A 25205-nucleotide genomic window follows, 5' to 3' on the forward strand; every position below is an offset into this window, starting at 1 on the left:
GTTCATTACCGGGCTAAGCTTATAGATGGTAAAAGCGTGAAACACAAAGAGTACGCGCAAGAGCTTGAGTGGGATAATATTTACGCGTTCACCAAGGAAGTGTTCCAATGAGATGAGGAGATGACCAAGTCATAGATGCTAGTAGGCAAACAAAAGTAGAGGATATTACATCTCTCGAAGTTGAGGGCAATCTTCAGTGGAACAAAGAAACTTCGTTCAGAGGGAAAAGAGGTGACCAAATTAAGTATCTTCGCCACGGACAATGCGTATGTCCTCTGCGTCCGGGGATCTGTTGTCTTTCCCAAAATTTCCGCTACCCGTGTGAACGCCAACATTATTCAGTTGTTTCAACCATTTTACAAGATCCACAAATACTCTTGGGGAAATGCAATCCTTGCACACTCGTTGAACGAGTTGAGAAAGTGAAAAAGCGTGGGTCTAACAACACCACCCAATATTTCGCTTAGAAACATGTATGGACAAACTCCATATATGTTTTATGAGAATCAACTAGGCAGTCAGACTCAACCAATAAAAAGACATATCAAAAAGTTTATATCTCAATCTCTCGACTTAATCTTACTCAAGCAAACTGCGAGTCTCGATTAAAGAGAGATAGACTTGGATGGTACTAAAGACCAATATCCAAAGATCAATCAACAACCGTTAGGTCGGAATATCCAATTGATTGATTTAACGCACAACCTGTATTATTTCTATTATATAAACAAAGATAATGCAGAAAAGAAATAACACAAACACCAAAAGTTTTGTTAACGAGGAAACCGCAATTTCAGAAAACCCCAGGGACCTAGTCCAAATTGAATACACATTGTATTAAGCCGCTACATACACTAGCCTACTCCAAGCTAACTTCTGACTGGACTGTAGTTGAACCCCAATCAGTCTCCCACTAATCCAAGATACAGTTGCACTCCTACGCCTCTGATCCTAGAAGGATACTACAATTGATTCCCTTAGCTGATCTCACCCACAATAAGAGTTGCTACGACCCAAAATCGCAGGCTTTAACAATAAACAAATCTGTCTCCCACAAAAAATTCTACCAAAGGATAAATCTGCCTCCCACAGAAAAACCCTAAAGTTTTATTTCGTCTTTTAATATAAAATCAAGGTGAACAAAAACCAATTGATAATCAGGTCTTATATTCCCTAAGAACATCCTAGATTAATCAATCCCCTCACAACAATCTTAATCGTATGGTAGCGAAACAAGATGTCGTGGAATCACAAACGATGAGACGAAGATGTTTGTGATTACTTTTATATCTTTCTTATCAAAGAACTCTCACGATATCAAGCCAATCAATCTGATTGTACTCGTACGATAGAAGATGCAAGATCAGATCACACAACTACGATGAAAGTAGTATCGGTCTGGCATCACAATTCCAATGAAGTCTTTAAGTTGTTAACCCGGTTTGAGAAAAGAAAACCAGAGGGTTAAAGGAGAATCGACTATAGCTTACAAACTAGTATCACACGGATGTGTGGGGATTAGTTTGTAGAGTTGCTAGATTTCCCCTTATATAGTCTTTCAAATCAGGGTTTCGCCTTGCTCACAAAGTTAGATTCGATTCTCTTTTGTGAGTCTAAATCAGGGTTTAAACGCTATCCACCGTTAAATGAAAACCTAATTTAGATTCAAGCTAATATATCTCAACCGTTAGATCAAAATCTTAGCTTGTCATACACAAATGAATTGCACGCTTCCAAGTTTGTATACCGTACCCAAACGTGTGCACTGTTGGTTCAATAATAGTCAACCAAAAGGTTATCCATTTGAGCATTTCATACCAACCACTTTCTTCTTCACCATAACTAGTTCAAACAACTCACATGAACTAGTTAGAGAGTTGTTCATGAAATTTATAGCCACGGTTTGCAAAAGCATTCCTTAGTTTTTATGATTTAAGTTCAGAAATCATATTTAGATATATAACCTATACAAGTTCGCAGACTAGGTTCGCGGAATTGAAGTACTGGAAAGAGTTTTCAAACTCCAGCAGAAATTCTCGGGTTCGAAAGCTTCGCTGGTTCGCGGATTGGGTTCGCGGACTTGGTTCACGTAACATAGTTTGATAACTCAGCAAAAATTCTCGGGTTTGAGAACTTCGGCAGTTCAGGGACTGAGTTCGCGGACTTGGCTACTAGCCGATTTCCAGCATGGGACTTATGCACATATATGTTTCCACAACATACTTATGTCCACTATGGTTATGTAATCTAAACTCTCATTCCAATCATTGAAACATTATTAGAGCACGTTATATAGTTGTTACACTATTTCTCGTCAAATCAATTTTCAAGATGAATGAAACATACATGACTTGCGTCACTAGGTAAAGAAAAACATGGTCGAAGCGAAGCGCTTACCAACAAATATTTCGAGATACAGATAGGCGAGGTATACTCGGATCGAAATACCAAATGTATATAATCTAAGTCTACATATATAGCATAAGACTTTTGTCTCAAGAAGTAGGAGATAAAATAGATAGATTTTTGAGTGACAGATAAGTTCAAGTCTTCACATACCTTTTTGTCGAGAAGTTCCACCGGTTCCTTGAGTAGTTCTTCTTCTTGTATGATGAATCTCCATGAAGTCCTTGAGCTCAACTACACTTTCTATCCTAGTCCGATACCTTTAGCTATATAGGCTAGAAATCAAGACTTATAGTTTTGATCACTAACATTGACAAACATGCTTGAGATAGCAACGCATGCAAGTTTGACCGAGCAGTACTCTAACAGAAAGGCTTCCAGGGCTGACATGAACCAAATCGGGGGGAATATGGATTTTCTACAGGCGTGGATATATTTGCACTTCCAAATATTTGCTACAAGGGCTTTTGAGAACAATGAATGGGACGGTAACTTTTATGGAGACATGTACATATAGAAGAGTAAGGAAAAGGACCACGATGCGGTTTATCTGAAGTTGCGACGCTAGTGGACAACTTGATGATGAAAGATGTTGTGCAATATTAAAATCCGATTGTTGAGAGGTATATTTTATATGATTTTGCAAGGACATAATCAGAGTATGTGGACATACCTAATCTCTGATTGTGTAGATGGTGGATTTTCGACAAGGGCTAAAATCATAAACTCGTAATTATACGAATCTCTGATCCAGAAATCAGACGTGAGTATTGAGACACGGGTCTCTCATCGAATTCTCAACGGAGAGTACTTTCTCTCATAGTACATGTAGATATGTAGTCTCACGACTGGACAACGGCTCCTAGACAGCTTGCTCTGCTAGTATAGAGCGATAAGTCTTCAGGAACAAACAACGAGTTTACCCTGACTATATAAAGGATATGACTAACCGACAAGCTCATATCGGGATAATTAATGCTCCTAGACAGCTTGCTCTGCTAGTATAGAGCCACAAAGTTAATTATTCCTAATTAAGATTAATTCTGTCGTGACATTCACTACTGAATTCCCAGAATAATCTATTATTGCTCCTATTCCATGGTCGAATCAATGACTGGTCCCATGGAATGGCAATAACTATTGTTCCTATTCCATGGTCGAATCCACGACTGGTCCCATGGAATGGCAATAACTATTGCTCCTATTCCATGGTCGAATCCACGACTGGTCCCATGGAATGGCAATAACTATTGCTCCTATTCCATGGTCGAATCTACGACTGGTCCCATGGAATGGCAATAAACAATTTTTCTGATTCTATGATAGAATCCACGTCTTGTTCTCATAGAATAGCAATAACTATATTATCTCATTACTCCAATTTCATGATCGAATCCACAACTGGTCTCATAAATGGTAATAGATAAATCTTAATTACTCCGATTCTATGGTCCAATCTACGATCCCATGGAATGGTAATGCTCACTTTATTATTCTGAATTCGTAGTCGAATCCTCAGCTGATCCTATGAATTAATAATAAACATCTTATTACTCAGTTTTGTGAATTATTCTCCACTGAATTCCACAATTAGTAATAAATAATCAACAACCGGGCGTCTGGCCTACCTCTAAGTAAGCCACGATCCAAATGGTGAAGGTGTATTCAACGACGATACACTAACAGTCACCGCACGAACGAGTATTTCAAAATACGACGAAACGATGAACCTATGCAAAATAGGGAAGAAAATAATAAATAATTAAAAATATTGACCAGGGTGCTGGGAGCACGGACACATGACCGACCGACCATGTCGTGATCAATCCCACGCCAGTTTTATATTTTTAATGCATATTTTTAATTTTTTTCCATGATTTGATGAAAATTCTCTCATTTTATCAAATCTTCCTCGTCTCGAGGAAACTCCTCGGTTTCATGGTATTTTCATAAATTCGTAAAAATAATATAAAATTAAGGAAAGAAGTGTGGGGCGTGAGCGTTGGCCAACCGGCCATGCCTTGGTCCTAGCCGGCCCCACACCTCACGGTTCCTCATTATTTTATTATTATTATTATTATTTCTCTAATTTCATGAAAAAACTCCTTGATTTCATGGTATTTAGCACAAATCATCAAATAATAAATAAAATTATGAAAACTTGTGGGACCGGGCCACTAGCCGGTCCCACACGCCCCTTGTTTTATTTTTTTATTTTATTTTTCCTTGAATTCATCAAATTCCTTGATTTCATGGTATTTCCGTCAAATTAGGAAAAATTCCCTCAAATCATGAAAAATACTTAAAAAATATAAAAAATTATGAAAACTCGTGGGACCGGGCCCCTAGCCGGCCGGCCACGCCCCCACGGTCCCACATGCCCGTGTTTTTATTATTTTAATATTTTTTTCTTCCTTGAACTCATGAAACTCCTTCAATTCATGGAAACTCCCTAAATTCATCAAATTTCTTAAAATTCATGAATTTTTCATAAAATCATCAAAAATATTATAAGATTAAGGAAAATGGCACCACGGGACTGTGGTCACGACCGGACGACCATGCCTTGGCCTCGGCGGTCCCACGCCTCCTTATTTCTTATTTTATAATTATTTTCCATCATCTCATGGTGTTTTCCTCAGTTTCGTCGAAACCCTAATTTTGGCGTATTTTCTCGAATGGATGCTCAATTGCACGCCAGAAAATACCAAAATTCTCAGGACTGAGACGCGGATGCCTTGGGGACACGAGCACGCTATCTTGACCGACCAAGATTGACTCTTTGGCTTACAGAAGCCGGTCCCATCAAGTTTCACAGTTTTGACCTAATTTGCACAATTGCACGTCCAAGACTCTTCCAAACACTTTGGATTTTCATGAAGTGATCATAAGGCGGTCATTTGACTACCCGGGGCTGGTTTCATTACACAATGGTCGGTCCCTCACTCCGTCATAATTAATTAGGTTTTCTCACCTAAGGTTCAGACGAGCATTTTCGAATAAATGATTAAACCAGCATTTAATCATTGTTTCACCAACAAATCGTCAACTCTTCAGGAGTTCTTTGTATTTGCTCACGTGAGAATATGGACACTACATGGTTGATCCACGGTCCCATGTAGTCTCTCCCTCCTTCGTCCCATGGTTGAAATTCTGACGAACCATGAATTGATCATCAATTGATCAAATTAGGGTTTCTGAATCCATGGATCATCATTCCAGATTCCAACCTTAATAATTTTACGACGACCTCATGGTCATTAATTTAATTAATTATGCTCGGTTCAACGACCAGTATTCTATTTAATATTTTTGCTACGCTGCCAATAATCCATCAGATGAGCAACACATGCTCAGACGATCAAATATTCAAAAATTCATCACATGAGCAACACTTGATCAGGTGATAAATATTTGCTCAAACCAAGGAATATTGGTTCAACAATCAATATTCAACGATCCGTCGAATGAGCAATACTTGCTCACTTCATCGTAAGAACTATACCCCTGTCTCATGACATGTTCAACTCATGAGTTTGAGAACATCATGTTCAACTCAGCAACTACATGAACTCATCGTCCCATCGAACCACTAAGTCATCAATTGACTAACATATCACGAGACGTCAATCGTGTCACTTTGGGGGGATATCACTTAGGGTTTTGGTCTGGCGGTCTACGACACGTGTGTTCAAACATACGATGGAATGTGAGCAAGTCGTGCAATCAGTTGAAGGAATTCACGAGGTAGTGGGTGGAAAATCGACCAAGTCTCCACACATTGAGCAACTGGTTTCAAACACTATCCCCACTTTCCCACTTCTTGATTCCATCAACTGTCACACTTCATGGAGTCATGGTGTCTAAAATTCCAGCAATATAAATAAGTCTCTGAATCATGATTGAATCATCAGCATCAACAGTATCATCAATCTCACGTATCATCGACAACACGATATCATCAACTCATCAATTGAGCAACTACTCTCAATTGAGCAATTTCAATCATTTAGAGCTTATCATATTCAGAATTCACTCACCCACAATCTTTGATTACCATTGATTCCACACATTTCCCAACTTTCCTCCTACAGATCAACCCATCCTCTCTTGTGACCGAATTTACTCTGAAACGGTCATTGTCTTGATTTAGGCCGGAGTACTACAGATTGATCTCTCGAATATAAATCACCCATTTTGCAGCGGTGCATCTGTGTGAGGTTTAACATTTCGATCGGTTCGAGGAGTCTCCTCCGTATGGTCGTCTCCTCAATTCCTTAAAAAACAGCAAATCATTTTTTCCCATCCAACGATTGGCGACCACAGTGGGAGATCATTCTCTCGGTTGCAATCTCAATTCGGCAGGATGGTCGGTCTTAGGTATAGTTACCAATCCGGGTTAAACACCCAACTCTAACATTGCATGTCCTAGTGGTACTCCCAGCAAGTACTACTCCTATTAACGTTGCAGGCTCTAGTGGTAGCGCTAACACCACTCCTTCGGCCAACAATATCACGTCACATGTTACTATCACTCTTCCAAGCACTGGTGCTCCAGAGATCGCCCCTGCAAGTGACGACACTGGCGCCATCAACAATCCACTCTTCGGTTGGTCTCCTGAAGAAACCAGAGGAAATCAGCTTGATCTCATGAAGGTTAAGACTGACGTGGTTGTAACACAGAAAGAGTTATATGCTTATCTCAAAACTCTTACAGACAAGTTTGCATCTGAACGAACTCAGCCTCAGCGCGAAAAAGGAGAAGCTAAAGAAACATCTTCAACTGCTGATCCTGAAATCTCTCCAATCCATGTTGTACAAGGTGAAGAATTACGCAAAGCTGCAGATGACTCTCCAGCAAAGGAACTTGCAGGCTTCATCGCTCATGAGGACCTGGAACGCTTCATGGAGGATCGAGGAAAAGATAAAGCATCATCTGCTCATCGTTATCAACCTTCATACACTGTTGCTACGCAAATAATTTCTTTCCCGAAGGGCTACACTTCCCCAACTTTCGCACTATATAACGGAACATGGAGCGCTCGATCCCTGGAGGCACTAGGAGAGCATGAAAAAAACTAAATGATCCCAATCTACAGAGCCTTTCTCTGCGACTCCAGACTCTCTCAGAACTTCATGAAGCATCCAAACGATCAGCGACTGCTACACCTGCTTTGCTGAGCAAAGTCTACAAGGTCGAGGAACCTCGGAGCAGCCGATGCCTGATCAACAAACAATACAATGTCCAACATTCCATGAACGTTATTGCTCAAGAAAAAGGAAAACTCCTGCTCAAACATGAGACATCCAACACCTCATCCTACAAAAGCATTAAGAAAGGATAACCAATCTTACACAAACCTCGATCCGACATTAACGAACGGGGAGATGATCGGACATACTCAAACTTATCATGAAGCAGTAATCGAGTTACTAGAAGTCTGGGTTCAAGATGGTGCAATCAAGTCGCTTCTCATCATAGAGAGCCAACTGAAGAAAAATGAAGAAACCCAGGTATTGTCACCTTCATAGATTCATCAAATCATCCAACAAGTAACTGCAATATTTTGAAGCCAATTTTCAAACAGAAGGTTGATCCACAATAGCTTCAACGAGGGACTGAAGGAGTGCACAAGAGTCCTCTCCCAATCAGAAGCTTTACACTCTCTCTAAACAACCTATCAAAGAGGCAGTTCAATCCTGGTCGAACGTGAATTGCTCTATCTTTCGAAGGCACGAAGGAGAGACATGTTCACAGCACTGAACACATTATGTCAAGAAGTCCATTCCGAAAATACTTCTTGAGCCTCCATCCACGGACCAAGAGGTGTACGACTGGGGACTGCTTACCACAATCAATCTCAGAAGAAACGAATTGGGAAGAACGTTGATCGATGTTGACACCGCCATCAACAACATTCCACTGAAAACCATCGGATCCACATACATCACTCGACAAGAAGATACTCATGCTCCATCTCAATCAGATACCTTGAAGGAGCGCTCGGAAATACTTATGGCTACATCATTCTCAAAGTGAACATAAGTTCAACCTGGACAGAAACCAAGTTTTACATAATCAGGAAGATTCAGGATATGACACGTCCTTCAGAAGAGCGTGGATCCACTCTGAAAATATGGGTACTTACAAAGCGCCTTTGGTTACATATCTCTCCCAGAAAGAAAGTTCCGATCCAGAAGATTTGACGGACATTCCATCATCAGAGCACTTGGAGGAATTTCGAACTTTAACGAGATTGAATCAAGAACCTGCAAAAGATGCATAGACATTCATCAAGAGGTTCCACACTCAGGAAAGTCTCATTCCTCCCGTGTCTACGTCATTTATTTCCTCACATGCTATGTAGCATGGGGACTTGATTCTGCTAGCAACTCTGCAAGACGTTATGAATGGTAACTTTATCGCATTAGTATTTTACCAAGTGGTTAAATCTGACATTTCTATGAATCGATCACTGAGACGTTTATTGCTGAGATGATGTCCAAAAATGGCAAAGAACACTTTGGGAGTTTCTACATAGCCTTGCAGGAGCGTTCATGTGTGCCAAAAAATTAGAAAGCTCTGACTTCTGCACAAGTGTTGAATCCCACTGCTGCAACGAAAGGGATGCTGAATCAACAGAAGAAAGTTGGGTCCCTGATGACCAAACCTAAGACATGCTCAAGGGGTATGACCCTTCAATGCTCAATCATCTAAGAAGCCTTCAAAATTGTACTCTAGTCAAAGAGTACACCTTCGATAATGGCGCCTCTGGATTCAACACAAATATCTCGACACTGATTCAACACCAGCACGGCACTACATTCGATAAGTCTTCATTATCTCATTATAAGACTTCTGAAGCAGATGCAACATCATTCACACATGAATGTTACCAACTCCTTCAACGTATACTGGGAAACCTGAGGTGATTCCGTGAAACGTCATCGACGGGACTTCTCTACATCACAAAACCCTACATGACTGAGGAACTTGTTCCCTTCACCGATCTAGAACGGAGATTTCTGTTGTTATCTTCCCCAACAACGTGGATTCACTTACAAAACTGCTTCACGATACAGTCATGCTTTCAAGAGCACTCAGGTTGAACTCCCAGTATACCGGATTCTCAACTCACTAACTAGTTCGTGAACGTAAACGGCTCACTGGATAAAGGAACAAAAATTATATTTATAATCATAGTTCTAGCCTTTTCGGTCTTTAGAGCAACTTCAACCATGGTATCAACATCAACAATAATCTCTAGAGGAACACCATCCATGATCTTAGCATCGACAAGGATATATGGAGCATAATAATTCATGGTCTCAGCACCAACAACGGTCTCAGGAGCAACATCCTCATGACAAGGCTCCATCAATTAACCATTCTCTGAAGTATTGCTCGAGGAAACAGACTTCTTGAAGCACTAATGATTAATATCAAGGAGTTTAGACATGAAATATGATCACATGAAAGTCTTTATGAAGATTGCACGATGGGCGGGCACAACACCAAAGTCTTCTACAAGATGTTCTCATCACCTCTACAAATGAGATACAACATACTTCAGCAAATGGGTTTACAAAAACGTACCAACGAGTGAGGAATGAGACGATACTTCCTCAACAAAATATGTTCTTCTATGTCTCTTATACAACCTACCAAAAGGGCGCATCAATCGGATGTACGTGCTGAAAGATATGGTCTTTTCCGTCAGGTCTACGAAATCTGAAAAATTTGTACGGGATTAATAACATTAACAAGCCAACCTGCCAACCCGTCAGGGTTGACCCGTCTAGGGCTAGGGTTGGGGTTTTGAGCTTGTTCGTGAATAGTACTAGGGCTAGGGTTGACCCTAACCCTAATACGGGTTGGCAAGCTAGGGACGGGTTGACCCTAGCTTGCCCGTTTGACATCTCTAAGTGTAATACTTAATGGACGCATTTTAAGTCTTTGTAAAAATTGTTTATCCTCGGACCTTATATTTGGCATACAAATTTTTTACAACCTAGATAATTTTAGACAGTATCTCGTGGACATACGAGATTCAACTCCCACATCTTTTTTTGTTATTTTTTTATCATGTGTTAAAATAGAAGTTAACTTTATGTTTTTATTTAGATGTTAATTCTTTTGTGGTGGTTCTCTCTTAGACTTTTATTTGGATTAGGATAGATTCTTTTGTAAACATGTGTTGTTGCAGCTATCAACAGCTTCTAGACTAAAAAATCATCACTTTATTGCTAACTTTGGTAGGATAAAACCATTTAATTTGGAGAAATGTCTATTTGTAAAAGGGTTTAGAAAGAGAAATGTCTATTTGCTGTAAGTTATCTGACCTTTTTTGGATAGTTACACATGCTAATTAGATGTGTAACTTTTAGGTACACAAGTTAAATGGATGTGTAGCTACTCGTTACACATGCTAATTATATGTGTAACTTATAGGTACACATCCCAATTGTTAAATAGGATACAAAGAAAAAAAACTTTGTACAATGATTAAAATGTTTCTTATGTTTTCTGAATTTTGTAGCCTACTGCGTGGTCTCAGCGAATCTGCGAGAAGACAAGTTTCAGTTGCATTTATAGAACGTGTCAAGGATTGACTTCAGCAAGAGATATAGAGGAGGTAAGGCTGCAATTGTTGTTGATTTTAACACACCAATCTGCGGATTCATGCTAGGTTTGGTCTCTTTTTAGTGTTTTTGATTTTATCATACCAATCTGCGGATATCTATAATGCTAGAATATGTTTGAATGCTCTCTGTAGCTTTTACAGCAAAAGCATGCTTGTTGAAATAGATATATATGAGTTCAAGAAGTTCACTATACTCATCCTATTGAGTTGTGTCAACTGGAGAAGGAATTTGCAGTCTTTGGTTGCACAAACCATGAAGAGATCCCATGGGCTAAGACTGGAGCTGGGTACATTGTTTAGCCAAAAGGAAAAAGCTTCTGCTCATTTCGAGGTTTGATATTATCCCATACTCTTTAATTTCAAACCAAAGTTCTTTTTTAGTTTTGAAGTTGAAAAGGCATGGATATGTAACTGCGGCATACACATCTATATGTATGTGTAACTGACCATTACACATGCATATTGTATGTGTAACTTCTGCGTACACATCTATATGTATGTGTAACTGATGATTACGCATGACGGATGCATGTGTAATTCCCAGTTACACATGCTAAGATAATGTGTATTTTCTGTGATCTTTGTTCTATAATTTTGCCTTACAATTGTTCTATAATATATTTATTTTTTTTGCTTTTTGTTCATCCAACCTAATCCATGGATGTTCACTTCGTTGCAAATATGCAAGAATTTTGGAGGGAGGAAGACAAGAAGGAAAGGCAAAGATTTAAACTTCATAAAAGCACAAATCAGATGCATGTGTAACTCTCAATTACACTAGATAGATGCATATGTAACTTTCAATTACATTAGACAGATTCGTGTGTAACTTCTACTTACACATGCTAAGAAATTATTGTAAATGAATATTAAAGTAATACATGTATTTTTTGTATGCGTTCTTTTTAATGTCTATTTTTTTATGTGTAACTTTGCATTACACATGGCATAAGGATGTGTAACTTCTGGATACACATGTCATATGCATGTGTAACTTCTGTTTACACATTCACATTGTATTTTAATAATTTTGGGCCTAGATTTAATAATTTTGGGCTTAAATTTAATTTTTATTTAATTTGGGGCTTGACAATATATAAAAGGGTATGAATATCTTTTAATAACTCGGGCCTAGATTTAAACTTCTTTTAATTAAGGAAATCATATTATGGGTTATCCATGAGTTGGGCCTTACCCTAATTTTCCCATTTATTTATCACAAACGGGCACCGGGACGTGGAGTATGTTAAAAACTATGGAGCCGGTTCTGCGTTCAAGTTCACAGGGATTGAGCGGTTGTTCTTCTTCATCTAACTCCAAAAGTTTGGATTCTGATCCTTCACTTGATGGCCGCTTTAGACGTTTTTCACCCAGCAGCCTTCCGCGTATCCGGTAATTTCATTTAGTTATTGCTTCCAAATAACGTTTATCTAATCAATCTGGTCTGCCGTTTTGAAATCCCTAATTGTGTTACAAAATGCAAAATTTTCCACTTCTTTTCGAGCGATCCATTTATTTTTTCTAACGTGCTCATGTGATGTACGTCCGGTAATCTTATAAGAATGACTCGTCTAAAGAGGTTGAGTAAAGCAGTCCTGTGCATTTTCTTCTTCCTTTTCTTTTCCATGGCATGCATGGACACTTGAACTCATAGACATGATTAACTGGTTATGACGACACATCTCTTTATTGCAAACTGAATTGAATGCTTTTGATTTGCTCAAACTTTTTAGTCCTGGCAATTTCAGGCCTAAAGCTGAACCCAGACAGGAGTGCACAACTGAACAACGTCATGATATAGTGAGGCCGTATGCAACGGATGCCATGAGTGCCTATAACGAAGCAACAGTCAGTTTTCTTCTGAATCGTTATTGCTTTTCTTGAAATCAATCGCTATTTCTGTTGGATTCCCTTGATCTTTCTTTTTTGTTCTGTTGCCTTCGCTGAAAAATTCATAGGGTACAACATATGAGCTGGTGGAGCCTGGTTTCCTTACAAGTGTGTATATTGGGCCATGCTTCCTTCACCATATCGACTTCACGGCTAAAAAGATTGAGGTTGCTGATGCTCTAGAGGAGATGTTTTTTTCTGAACTGACAACTCGCAAGGGGGTTCGATGTGTCAAGGTTTGCAAATCCATGGGGCCAAAAGAATCAATTTCAGGTTTGTATTTAACATGCAGATGTTTCATTGGTCTCTTACTGCTACAGTTAGGTGCATTGTTTTGCTTGCTAATTGATTTGTTTGTCAATCGGAGATCACTATTATGATTTATGACTAAATTCGTCTTGCAGGAGATAAAAACAACGGCTGCTGCTATTGCGTAACTTACAATGTTGTTCAGCATCCTAGGGGTAGAGGATTCAGTGCTGGCGGTGCTGCATTATTCACGGATGAAAGACTATAGTTCCTTGGCTTGTTGGCAGTGAAGTTGTGTGCGTTGAAACTTAATTTAGAGTAGAACTATATTTGAAGCATGCGTAGGTACCTTTTTATTTTTGTTCCTCCGAATGAAAATCTGTCCTTTGTGTTAAGGGAGTTGCACTGGTTGTGTATTTGGACATATTTAAAAGTTCGTGAGCAACTTAAGGATGACGTAACATTATGGATTTGACAATTATTACGCCCCTATGTCGTCTAATGCTTTCTTTTCTTTTGACATCTAATAAACTCATAAAGGACTAGACCATAAGAACGTTTTCCTGGTTTCTTCTGCTTTATCCTGTTATTTCATGCGCTAGTTGGACCTGCTCTCTTGCCACATTGATAAGATCAGTGAAGCTTTCCATCCCCTTGTCATTCCTGGTTTTCCATATATTCCTGCTGCTTTTACAATTTATGAATGCCCTGTGGAAGACAGTCTTGGCTTTGTGATATATATGTATTTTCCAGCTGCCATCTCATAGAGTTCGTTTAAGCCGATACTTTCATTAAGAACTTGATTCTTAGTTACCTGTACGTGATTATGTTGTTGTTGTTGTTGTTAAGGAAGTAAAGCATATTAGGCTGGCTTGTTTTCCTACTTGCTCAAATGTAGGATTATTAATCCAGGCATTTTCACGATATTACAGCAATGCCTCAACTTGAGGCGGGTGGGGTTTAGGGTTCTCAATATCGTGTAAATGGCAATCAATGATTGAAAAACAAAATCGTAAAAAACATTTTACAGTTTGCGAACGCTGTACTAAAACCAACCAAGGTACAAGCGCCTTATTTGTGAAATGCTTGAATTAATTAGTACTAAAATTGACAAGACAAGCCAAGTCAGGACATAATTTGAATCCTTGTACGTTGAGAAAACGATCATCCATTAATCTTGAGCTGAAGGGATACCCAAAAGTGCTAAACTGATGGAACAAGAGAATGCTAGACTATATGTAGAGTGACAGAGTAGTAAATGTTGATGGAATGGGATTTTTAATAGGAAATACCCATAACAGTTAAGATTTTACTGCAATAAAATCTAACCAGAAGATATTGCTAGCTAAATTTATGAGCATGACTCTTCGGCAAACTAGTCTAGTTGTTTTCACTTTTTAGTCTTGTTTACTCATGGTTTAATTTTTGTTGGATGGCTCACTTTCTATTACTTTTAGATTTCCCGGCTTACAACAGAGCCACCACTTTCGAAATCATAACACACTGGATATACAAATTCTTCCATGTACCACGAGAAGAAGTTAGTTTGCTTAAGAAAGTAAACTAGGAAATCGTGTACATATCCAAGTCGTTGTAGTATAGTGGTAAGTATTCCCGCCTGTCACGCGGGTGACCCGGGTTCGATCCCCGGCAACGGCGTTTTTTCAATTTTATTTTGACGATTTTCGGAAACAAAATGAAGCAGATTTAGGACCACATCGATCAAAACCAAGTAAATGTGGCTGAATATATACCTCTAAGATGCCCGAAGTTGTAGTGACTTGCCCGTTCCAAGTTGGGAGTTGATTAGCATGGTCCAGGCGTAGGCCTGGGCTGTGTGGTCACTGAAGCGGAGGGTATTGCGTTAGGCTGGTTTCACAGAGCAGCGATCACCTCCCTCTCCTGGCAGTGGAAGGATAGCAAGTCCATTTTTTTTTCTTCTTTTTCTTTTGCAGGTGGGAATTTTGGGGAGTTCGTTTTCTATGGTTAACTATTAAACAGCTCTTTATATCAACAATAAGTGAGAGTATTGTGATAGAAACTAGTCCATTTAAGTAATTGATTAGTAGGTGTTATTGGGGGACATGCTCTTAGATTGGGGGACAAACGACATGTGGACTGGTTTACGGACCAATACTATTTTGCAAAGAAAAATGCATCTAGAGTAATCCGATGGCCAAAACTGTTAACAATTATCTAAATGGCACAAATAACAATTATCCTGCCGCTGTGGAGAAATCCATATTTGGCGATGCGATAGCCAAAATTGTCAAGTTTCGCTGCTAGATTTGGCACTTGAGTTTGGCGATTGAGAAATACGGTCAACTGCAGTTTCGGACAGATCCATGCCAAGCTCACTGAACTCAACCTAGCTAAGTTCCATTGAAAACTGCGTCTGACTGAGTTCCATGGAATGCACTTCAATGACAATAAGGCCCAAGGATGTCCCAGTAGTGACAAGGTCAGCTATCTGTAACTCACAGGCCACACCTATTTCTTACTCGTCTGACTCGGAGGATGCATTTTTGGGGGTTGTCTCTCTATTAAAACTGGTTTTAAGGTACCTCAAACTTCTCGGATTTTCTCTCACAAATTTCAAGCTCAGAATCAAAACTATCTTATAGCTCTTAAAATCTTTCAGTTGGGAGATGGAAATCGATGAATCTAATAATGAAACTGGAAAAGAGACTCCGATGGATCAACAGGATAACATCGATAATTTGGAAGTAAATGAAGGTAATGAAAGTAAGTTGATATCATCTACTGATGAAGAAATCTCGGATTACAAAGATTCACCAAAACATTCAGAAGATACGTGGGATGTTAATCTTAAAGTCGACTTGAATTTGTCTTCTCTTGAATCAGATGGGGAGGTGGCTTCTTTTTCTCAAGCAATTCAGTCTCCTTGTTGCAATCAGATGGAACGATTGTCTAATTCTTCTGCGAATACTTCAATTCATCTAAATCAACATGCTTCTGAAGAAATGAATGGTGATGTTATTGATTTTGTTCCTGACCTTGCTAAGATATTTTCTGAAGATCAAGTTGAGATGTTGCAAAGAACAAGAGACAATGAGGGTGAAGTGTTTGAAGATTTTACTGACACAAAAGATTACCTACAAATCAATCCAGGCTTTGAATACATGGCAAATTCAAAATGGCAGTGCTCCTCCTCCTCCTATAATGAACAATCTCTTCCTTGTGCTGATTTAGGTGAAGGATCAAAATCAATGGAGGAGAAAGGTAATATAGATAGAATCAGTGAATTACCTGATGCTTTAATTCATCACATTTTTTCTTTCCTTAACATAAAATATATTCTACAAACTTGTATTCTGTCGAGAAGATATAGGTATCTCTGGGCTTCTCTACCTACTTTGAGATTATCCGAGCACTCTATGGTTTGTAATACGGATGATAGTTTCGAAGAGTTGAATAAATATGTTGTTTTTGTGGATAGATTACTACTTCTGCGTGATAGTTCATCAGATATCCAAACCTTCCAACTTAAATGGAAAAATGTTGGTAACTTGCTTAGTGATTTGGATTTTAAGTACGAAGTAACAAGACATGTTGCCACATGGATCATGGCTGCTGTTAAGCATAATATTCAAGAGCTAAATCTTACCATGTGGTTAAGGGAGATGATTAAATTGCCAGACTGTTTGTTCACCTGTAAATCGCTGACAAAGTTAAACTTTTCTTGATTTACTAGGAATCTGACAGACTTTGTTCTGCCTCAAATTCCAATGTATTTCCCCCGACTAAGATATCTGGCACTCACGGGAGTCTCACTTGGCGATGAAAACTTAACTAGTAAGCTTTTCTCAAGCTGCCCAGGTTTGGAGTCTTTGGTGTTAGCAGATTGCAGTATAAAGTTCGATTTTTCCTCTCTTAGTCTTAAACACTTTCATCTGGATAATTGTGATGATGTTTGTGAGTCAACCGATGACTATGACATCACTGTTAAGTTATCCGCTCCAAATCTGACATCCCTTATCTGCAAAGATTATATGTCACAAGATTATTCTCTAGAGAACCTTTCTTCTCTAGTCACTGCTGATATTGGAATGAAAGCGAGTGATGATTATAGAGTGGATTTACCAAAAACTGTTTCAGAGCTCGCTACAGAGGTTAAAGAGTTGTATGGTGCTCAAATGGTAAAATTTATAAGAGCAGTCAGCAACGTAAGAGATCTTACATTGTCCTCACCTGGGTTCCTCGAGGTATGGCTCTTTATAAAGTTATAATTATTTGGTTCTGACATATAAAAAGTATTTTGAATAATTTGTGATTTTCTTAATATGCACTGGCCTGCTATATTTCACTATATGAATTTATGGTGCGTGATATTTACGATGCTATCTAACTTTTTAACTTTTGTTTTGCTACCTGTCTATGTTCCAAGGTTGTCTCGGAATCTCTCGACTTGCTAGGTGACCCCTACTTGCAGTTCAGTAATCTACGGTTTTTGAAGGTTGAAACATGGGTGTCAAGTAACTGCATAAATACGATAGCATACTTGGTCAGGATATTTCCTAACATCGAATCTATTTTCTTCACAATTGAGCAGGTACAACTCTCTTCACGGTGAACATACTTAGTTATGTCAGAACTTTTCTTTTTCTTTGTGTAATTATTGTTTTCGTTTTCTTGTGGTGTTTAGACAAAGTTAAATGCGAACAACACAGGAGGCGATTGGATAGTAGGGTCGTTATTTCCTTGCCTGCACTATCTCAAGTTTGTTCAAATACGGGGTATCCAAGGATGTCCCAATGAACTTAAGTTCTTGCAAGCTTTGTTAAAGAAAGCCATTGTCTTGGAGAAAGTAACCATTTTCTATTATAAAACAGACTCACCTGAGAGAGCTGCACAACTGATGGAATTCAAAGAGATGCTACTTGCATATCCTAGTGCTTCACCAAGTGTCTCAATCTCGATTCAGTCGTAGGCGAAATAAAACTTATAAATTTCCGTATCAAAACCTTACGTAGTATCTATGGCATGCCAAAGAGAACAAAAGAGAAAAGGAAAAATGTGTGGCTCGTTCTCTGAACAATTATACTTTAACTGACTCTTGAAATTAGATTTTCTTAAATCGTGAAACTGTAAAATATTCTTTATGCTTTTTCTTCGGTAAAACTGCATACGAAGGGAACTAAAACTGCATCTAGCCAACAAGACGCATAAGCCATTATCTAACACACAAAAATCACTCATCATTATCTCGACAAACTCTGACATTGTCGTTTCATCATTAGACTCACATTCTATTGAGAGGTTGTAACTGCAGCAATCCGCCTTAAAAGTTAAAATCATTGCTCTTCATCATCAATAAGATAGCGGCTATCTTCTTCTTGTCAAGTTTGTTACTCAAAAGTATTAATTGGTTGCAAGCTAAGGATCGATGTGAGTGAACTCTGGGTACCTCGTTTTTTTAGTGCGTCTTCGGCATTCCTCGCATCGTCAGGGTTGACTTGTTAGCCATTAAAATACTATCGACAGTTTCCGTGTTAGGGTTCTAGACCTTTGCACTGGAGAAAAGCTGTGAAGATAGTCTTCACAGGATAAAAGTTGTGAAGATAGGCTTCCGATAAACCCTTTGAATTGGGGATTAGCCCCCAGCTTTTAAGAAGAAGAAATAAAAGTAAACTTGAATTGTTATTGATTGATTATCTAAGCAAGCCGCGGCTAGGCTTATTTATAGCTTTCAAAGCCTTGAATAACAAGAAAAGAACTGAAGTTTAAAAACAGCCTAAACTAGGAAAGAGTTTAACTAATTATGGAAAGCTAGGAAACTATATACATCAAATAACTAACTGTGTGGTGTTGGCATCACAACATTCCGCGTCTGAAGGTCTCAGGCATTTGACTCTTGGATGTACTTGTCAGCCGGGTCTGTATAAACCAAGCCGAGCATAATCTCGTTCTTTATAGAAATCTCGTTCAAGCCAACGGAGAGCTGCAAAGCCTTTCCATACATTTTTCACATTCTTGGAAGGTGATCATCGAAGCTTCATGGTTTCCTCTTGCCCAACGCTGGACTTTTTAAACACTGAACCCTAAGTCCCTAACTTATTTTCAATGCTGAAGTGAAACCCGAAAATCCATCCTCCAAATGGACCAAATCCTTCTCATCCTCCCCACGACTCTTTGCACCCAGTGCTCTTTGAGTGACAAAATCTTTCTGCTTCAGTGGTAAAACAATTGCGTGGAGCGATTGTCTATTTCTTCTGCAAATACTTCAATTCATTCTCCGAATCTCTACGCTGCTTCTGAATCTCTTTCAATTTCTATTGTTACTGTGGTTGAAATGATTGATGATGATGACATTGATTTTGGTCCTGACCTTACTAATATTTTTTCTGAAGTTGGAGTTGATATGTTGCAAAGAACACCACCAACTCATGAATCTAATAGCTTGGAAACAAATTCAGACAATGAGGGTAAAGTGTTTGAAGATTTTACTGAATTAAAAGATGACCCACAAATCAATACTGGCTTTGAATTCATGGAAAGCTCAAAATTGCATTGCTCCTCTTATAATGAACAATCTCTTGGTTGTGCTGAATCAGGTGAAGGATCAGAATTATGGGGGAAGAAAGGAAGTGAAGATAGGATCAGTGAATTACCTGATGCGTTAATTCATCACATCTTTTCTTTCCTTGACATGAAATATGTTGTACAGACAAGTGTTTTGTCGAGAAGATGGAGGTATCTTTGGTCTTCTCTACGTACTATAGAAGTAGTGGACATCCCATTCATCAAAGCCGGAGACGCTTATGAAGTCACTTTCAATAGATTCATAAATTTTGTGGATAGGTTACTACTTCTGCGCGAAAGTTCAGATATCCAATCCTTAAATCTTGTATGGCTTACTGTTAAACTCCATCTTGATGTAATCGGCAGGTATGACATAGCTAGTCGTATCAGTACATGGATCATGGCTGCGGTTAAGCATAATATTCAAGAGCTACGTCTTTTGATCTTTGCGTGTGAAATAATTAAGTTGCCCGACTGCCTATTCACCTGCAAGTCACTGACGAAGTTTGTGTTTTGTGGTGCTGGTGTGGAACACACTGGCTTTCTTCTGCCTGATACAATGCATTTCCCTCACCTCAGATATCTGGCTCTTTCGGGAGTCACTCTTGCAGACGAAAACACTTTGATCAGTAAGTTTTTTTCAAGCTGTCCAGTTTTGGAGTCTTTGCTGCTAATAGACTGCAGTATACATTTCGATTTTTCTTCTCTTAGTCTTAAACACTTCCAATTGGACAATTGTGACACCTCTGGGCCCACTGATACCACTGTCAAGCTATGTGCTCCAAATCTCATATCCATTATCTGCAAAGATTATATGTCACAAGATTATTTTCTGGAGAATCTTTCTTCTCTAGTCACCGCTGATATTGGAATTAGAGTGAAATATGCTGATGAGGATCCTAAACCGGAAATGCTGAAAATATATTCAGAGCTTGCTACAGATGTAAAAGAGTTGTATCGTGCTCGAATGATAAAATTATTGAGAGCAGTCCGTAACGTGACAGATCTTAGGTTGTCCTCCTCACCTGTGCTTCTTGAGGTACGAATCCTTATAATTCTGTTGTTCATAAAAACTAGTTTCAATGATTTGTTTTTTTAATATGCACTGGACTGCAATATTTCATTTTATAAATAGATAAAAATTATGATATGAGGTATTTACAAAATTATCTAAGTTTTCAACTATTGTTTTGCTTCTTATCCATGTGTCAAGGTTGTCTCGGGATCTCTAGACTTGCTCGCAGGTGACCCCTACTTTCAGTTCTGTAATCTAAGATTTTTGAAGGTTGTAACATGGGTCTCGAGGAACTGCATGAATGTGATAGCTTACTTGGTCAAGATTTCCCCTAATATCGAATCTATTTTCTTAACAATAGAGCAGGTAATAATTAAATGAATGAGCTCTTTTTTGTTGACTTCATTTACAACTCTGATCACTATGAACGTACTTAGTTTTCATTTTCTTGTGATGCTTAGTCAGAGTTAAATACAAACAACACAGGAGGCGACTGGATAGTAGGATCGTCGTCATTTCCTTGCCTGCACTACCTCAAATTTGTTCAGATTCAGGGTATTCAAGGATGTCTCAATGAACTCAAGTTGTTGCAAGTTTTGTTGAAGAAAGCCGTTGTCTTGGAAAAAGTAACCCTTTTCTGTTCAGAAACAGACTCACCTGATAGAGCTGCACAATTGGTGGAATTCAAAGAGATGCTACTTGCATATCCAAGTGCTTCTTCAAGTGTCTCAATCTCGATTCAATCGTAGGCGACGCTAAAAACTTAATTAAGTAACTCTAGATCCCTTGTTTTTTGAATACTTCGTCGGCATTGCTCACATTGTCAGTGTTGACATAGTTAGCCAATACTATTGAAAGTTTCTGCCCTGAAGGTTTCAGGCGTTGACTCTGTGTTATACTTTTCAGACACTTTTGGCTCCTATATTTATGTGGTTAAACCAATCCAAGCATAATCTCACTGTTTTTAAAAAAATATAAGCGCGCTACTACTAGTCTCAAGCCAAATCCAATGCCTTTCCGTACATTTTCCCCGTTCTGTATTTTTCCTTTTGACCAGTGCCGGACCCTTCAATACTGAACCCTAACTTATTGTCAATGCTGAAGCGAAACTCTGAAAATCCATCCTCCAAATCCTTTTTCTTCCTCCCTACTGCCTCGTTGCGCCCACTGCTCTCCGAGTGGCAAAATCTTTCACCTCCAATGGTAAAGAAATTGCGTGGGGCAACTTGAAATTAGCGGCCACACTGTTTATCGTACTCGTCACTTAAAAGAATGTCAGATTTAGTGTAACATATCCGAGCATCCGCTGGTTCTTTAATGATTTGATTATATCTGTATCTCTATCTTTTAGTTGAACTAATCGAAGCTAAAACTTGAATACCGTAGTTATTAGAAACTAACTGAAAGTGTACGAAATACGCTCCTGATCGATCAATGTGGAATGTGTGACAGAACCCATATACTTGCATGGAAAACTGATCCAAGTCAAAAAAAAAAAAAAAAAAATCTACGTAACCTATAGTGTCCACTTAATTGCAAAAAAACAAGACTTGTGCAACAAACAAACCAAGGATAAAAGAGAAACATTCACAGGGAATTTGATGTGTGCATAATACAAAAAATGATGATTGAACATCGGAGATCACAGATATCTATTTGCAATAATGCTAGGTTTACCGGGAAGTAATCCCGTGAGAAACCCGGCTAATCACATCAACTGGGACCCACACCAGCCTTTCCGTATCCAAATGCAGAGAAGCCTTCCCCTCGTCCGTCGGATCCCCTCACGGGATTTTCCCCGGTAGAAACGGGCGTCAACGTAGCACTAAAAATGATACAAACACAATCGTAATTTTTATTTTCCTCAAATAATTTTTATTTTTGTTTCCAGTTTTGCATGATCCCGTCGGTCATGGTGGCCTAATATAAAACATCTTACAAAACTTAGGTACTATGAAATGCCCGTACCCGATCAACATCTTTTTTGTTTGCAGCTTACTCGGCGTCAGAGTCTGAGTCAATTCCTAACTCGCATTGAGTCAGCAGTCGGATTGTTTGTTTTCTACTAGAAATAACTCGTGTCGTAACTGCACGACATGTGACGGAATAGTTTTTGGTTATAATGGTCTTAATAATTACCACACATTATGAGGTTTAATTTGACCCATGAGAACTTCTAAACATGAAAATCTTAATCGGAATAATTATAAATTTGATTATGCTTAAATAATAGTTTAATAATTTCTCATGATACTCTTTAGACTTAAAGTAATAATTTTTTATAAAAATTTCATTCTATTTTTCCTTTATATAGTGAACTAGGTCTCAACCCATGCCGTAACGGAACGGGAAAGGATATGTGCTTCAAATGTATCCATCAATTCATACATGTCGTAATTGTCTGAGAAGAATCGAACCAATCGATCCAGATCTAAATTTTTTGAGGAGTTGGTTAATAAACATGTCCTTATCCTCGAATCTTTTGTATGTAAGTCGTACAACCCTTTGGGACAAACATAGTTAATCGTTAGAGCAAATCCTATGGGCAGTAGAACATTACTTTGTTGACTACTTCAAAAAAATATCATCAAAGGTCATTCACCAAACTTGTAACAAAAGTAAAAACACTTAAAATTACTTTAAAATCAATTAGATTAATCTTGCAAAATCTGTTAGCATTAAAATTTAATTTTTCTCTTTGATATAAATTGTTGGGTTCCTAGTTTACATAGATTTGTGTTTATTCATTTTCTTAAAATTTATAATAATATTTAATTCTTGATCCATTTCTTTTCTTGTCTCTTTAGCTATTATCATGAACTATTTCTCAAGCATGCATAACTACACGAAGTTAGGGAGAAATGACAAAAACACATATCATGACAAAAAAAAGGGGAATAAAGAGAGATGTGAGAAACTGAATCGATTATAATTAATTCACGCGTAGCCTGGCATAATCACATGAACTAGGGGAGAAATAATGACAGAAACAGAAACCATGACAAAAAAAGGGGAATAAAGAGAGATGTGAGAAACTGAACCGATTACAATTAATTCGCGTGTAGCCTTGTGTTTGGTCAATTTTTTTATAGGTTTCATTTTTGTTTTTGCCCCCTACCCGGCAAATCTTAAAACCACAACGTCTTCTATTTTGGAAAAATCTGGCCTTTGAAAATTGTTTTAATTTTTTTTAAAGTAATTTGAAAACTAAAATCAAATTAAAACAAACAAAGAAAAATTAACCAAGGGTAACTAAATAATTTACCTATCTTAGGACACCTTTTCTCACCCTACTACCACTACTTGTTCCCCCACCACATTATCATCGCCACTCCACCAGTCTCATCAATACCCACCACCATTATCCCCATCGCCGATCCACCACCACCACCCATCATCACAACCACCATTAGTGCTTAGCTTACCTATCTTAGGACCCCTTTTCTCACCCTACTACTACTGCTTCTTCCACCACCACATTATCGTCACCACTCCACCAGTCTCACCAATACCCACCACCATTATCCCCACCACTACCCACCATCACAACCACCATTAATGCTCACTGATATGGTTAATCTCAAATAAATTTATTATGGATCAACAAAAATATAATCATTTAATTAACTAAAGAAATATTTATTATGAAATATCAATTGAATACTTATTATTAAATTTTAATGAAACGTAACCATTTATAGCGGTAGATTTATGTCGCGCAAGTATAAATTTGATCATTCTTTATCTAGCCTAACTTGTCCAAACTTTGTTTTGTATATTGGAAATGTAATCAATTTTATTTTAATACTAAAAACCATGATTTATTCGATCGGGTGTTATAAATAGCTGGGATCCTATTTGGGAGATCCAGCGGTCATGATCATATTGTCTTATATGATTTAGTATCCTCCTCAAAATATTTGTGTTTTGTCCTTACCAGTTGTACTAAAAACAGCCAACTACATCTATCACAATAAAATGTTTCCCATTTTGTAAAGACACGTAACTATTATTGTCCACTACTATTCACTAACATCCACCACCGTACGTAAAAACCAGCTACGCCCACTATTTTTCCACCACCAGTAATGTTACCACCTCCACCACTCACAAATACCCACCACTGTTTCCACCACCCACTGCTTCTTTCACTACCATCATTAAAAATTATTAATATAATTTTTAACCGGGGTCACTGTAGTACAGTGGTAAAGTCATTGGGTGATGATACTAGTTACCTGAGTTCGAAACTCGCCAGCACCAAATTCTTTGCCGATCAATATATATAGTTTTTAATAAACTTATTTATTAATAAAAATATGTATTTATTAGATTCATTAAATTAACATTTATCATGAAAAATTAATAAATCATTTATCATGAGCAATTAATAGGACACTAATGAAAAAAGTATTTATAATGGTTAGTTGAAAAACCATGGTCGTAAATTTATCCCT

The 25205-nt window shown here is 38.2% G+C and overlaps 3 protein-coding genes and 1 non-coding gene across 9 annotated transcripts; all 4 read left to right on the forward strand.

Annotated features, from left to right (window-relative positions):
- The first annotated feature begins 12306 nt into the window (after nucleotides 1-12306).
- Nucleotides 12307-13668, forward strand: LOC113360289. The gene is made up of 4 exons (XM_026603813.1): nucleotides 12307-12443; nucleotides 12800-12899; nucleotides 13010-13214; nucleotides 13346-13668. The coding sequence occupies exons 1-4, from the start codon at nucleotides 12307-12309 to the stop codon at nucleotides 13456-13458; spliced, it is 555 nt and encodes a 184-aa protein (XP_026459598.1). The 3' UTR covers nucleotides 13459-13668.
- Nucleotides 13669-14777: 1109 nt separating this feature from the next.
- Nucleotides 14778-14849, forward strand: TRNAD-GUC. Its single transcript has one exon. It is a non-coding gene; the product is annotated as a tRNA-Asp (tRNA).
- A 921-nt stretch (nucleotides 14850-15770) lies between these two features.
- LOC113357931 (F-box/LRR-repeat protein At3g59190-like) lies at nucleotides 15771-18304 on the forward strand. Of its 4 annotated transcripts, none has more exons than XM_026601426.1 (4): nucleotides 15771-16433; nucleotides 16906-17416; nucleotides 17599-17763; nucleotides 17857-18304. In XM_026601426.1, exons 2-4 carry the CDS (start codon nucleotides 16940-16942, stop codon nucleotides 18139-18141), a joined length of 927 nt encoding a protein of 308 aa, XP_026457211.1. In that variant the 5' UTR covers nucleotides 15771-16433; nucleotides 16906-16939; the 3' UTR covers nucleotides 18142-18304. The 4 variants fall into 2 exon arrangements, with proteins under 4 accessions (XP_026457211.1, XP_026457212.1, XP_026457209.1 ...); XM_026601424.1 differs by having other exon boundaries at nucleotides 15771-17416.
- Nucleotides 18305-19070: 766 nt separating this feature from the next.
- LOC113361857 (F-box/LRR-repeat protein At4g14103-like) lies at nucleotides 19071-21721 on the forward strand. 3 transcript variants are annotated; one of them, XM_026604951.1, is made up of 4 exons: nucleotides 19071-19636; nucleotides 19766-20772; nucleotides 20947-21114; nucleotides 21210-21721. In XM_026604951.1, the coding sequence occupies exons 1-4, from the start codon at nucleotides 19504-19506 to the stop codon at nucleotides 21495-21497; spliced, it is 1596 nt and encodes a 531-aa protein (XP_026460736.1). In that variant the 5' UTR covers nucleotides 19071-19503; the 3' UTR covers nucleotides 21498-21721. The 3 variants fall into 3 exon arrangements, with proteins under 3 accessions (XP_026460736.1, XP_026460735.1, XP_026460737.1); XM_026604950.1 differs by having other exon boundaries at nucleotides 19071-20772; XM_026604952.1 differs by having other exon boundaries at nucleotides 19071-20772; nucleotides 21214-21303.
- The last annotated feature ends 3484 nt before the right edge of the window (nucleotides 21722-25205 follow it).

This window comes from Papaver somniferum, chromosome 3 (assembly GCF_003573695.1).
Source record: "Papaver somniferum cultivar HN1 chromosome 3, ASM357369v1, whole genome shotgun sequence".
Taxonomy (NCBI): domain Eukaryota; kingdom Viridiplantae; phylum Streptophyta; class Magnoliopsida; order Ranunculales; family Papaveraceae; genus Papaver; species Papaver somniferum.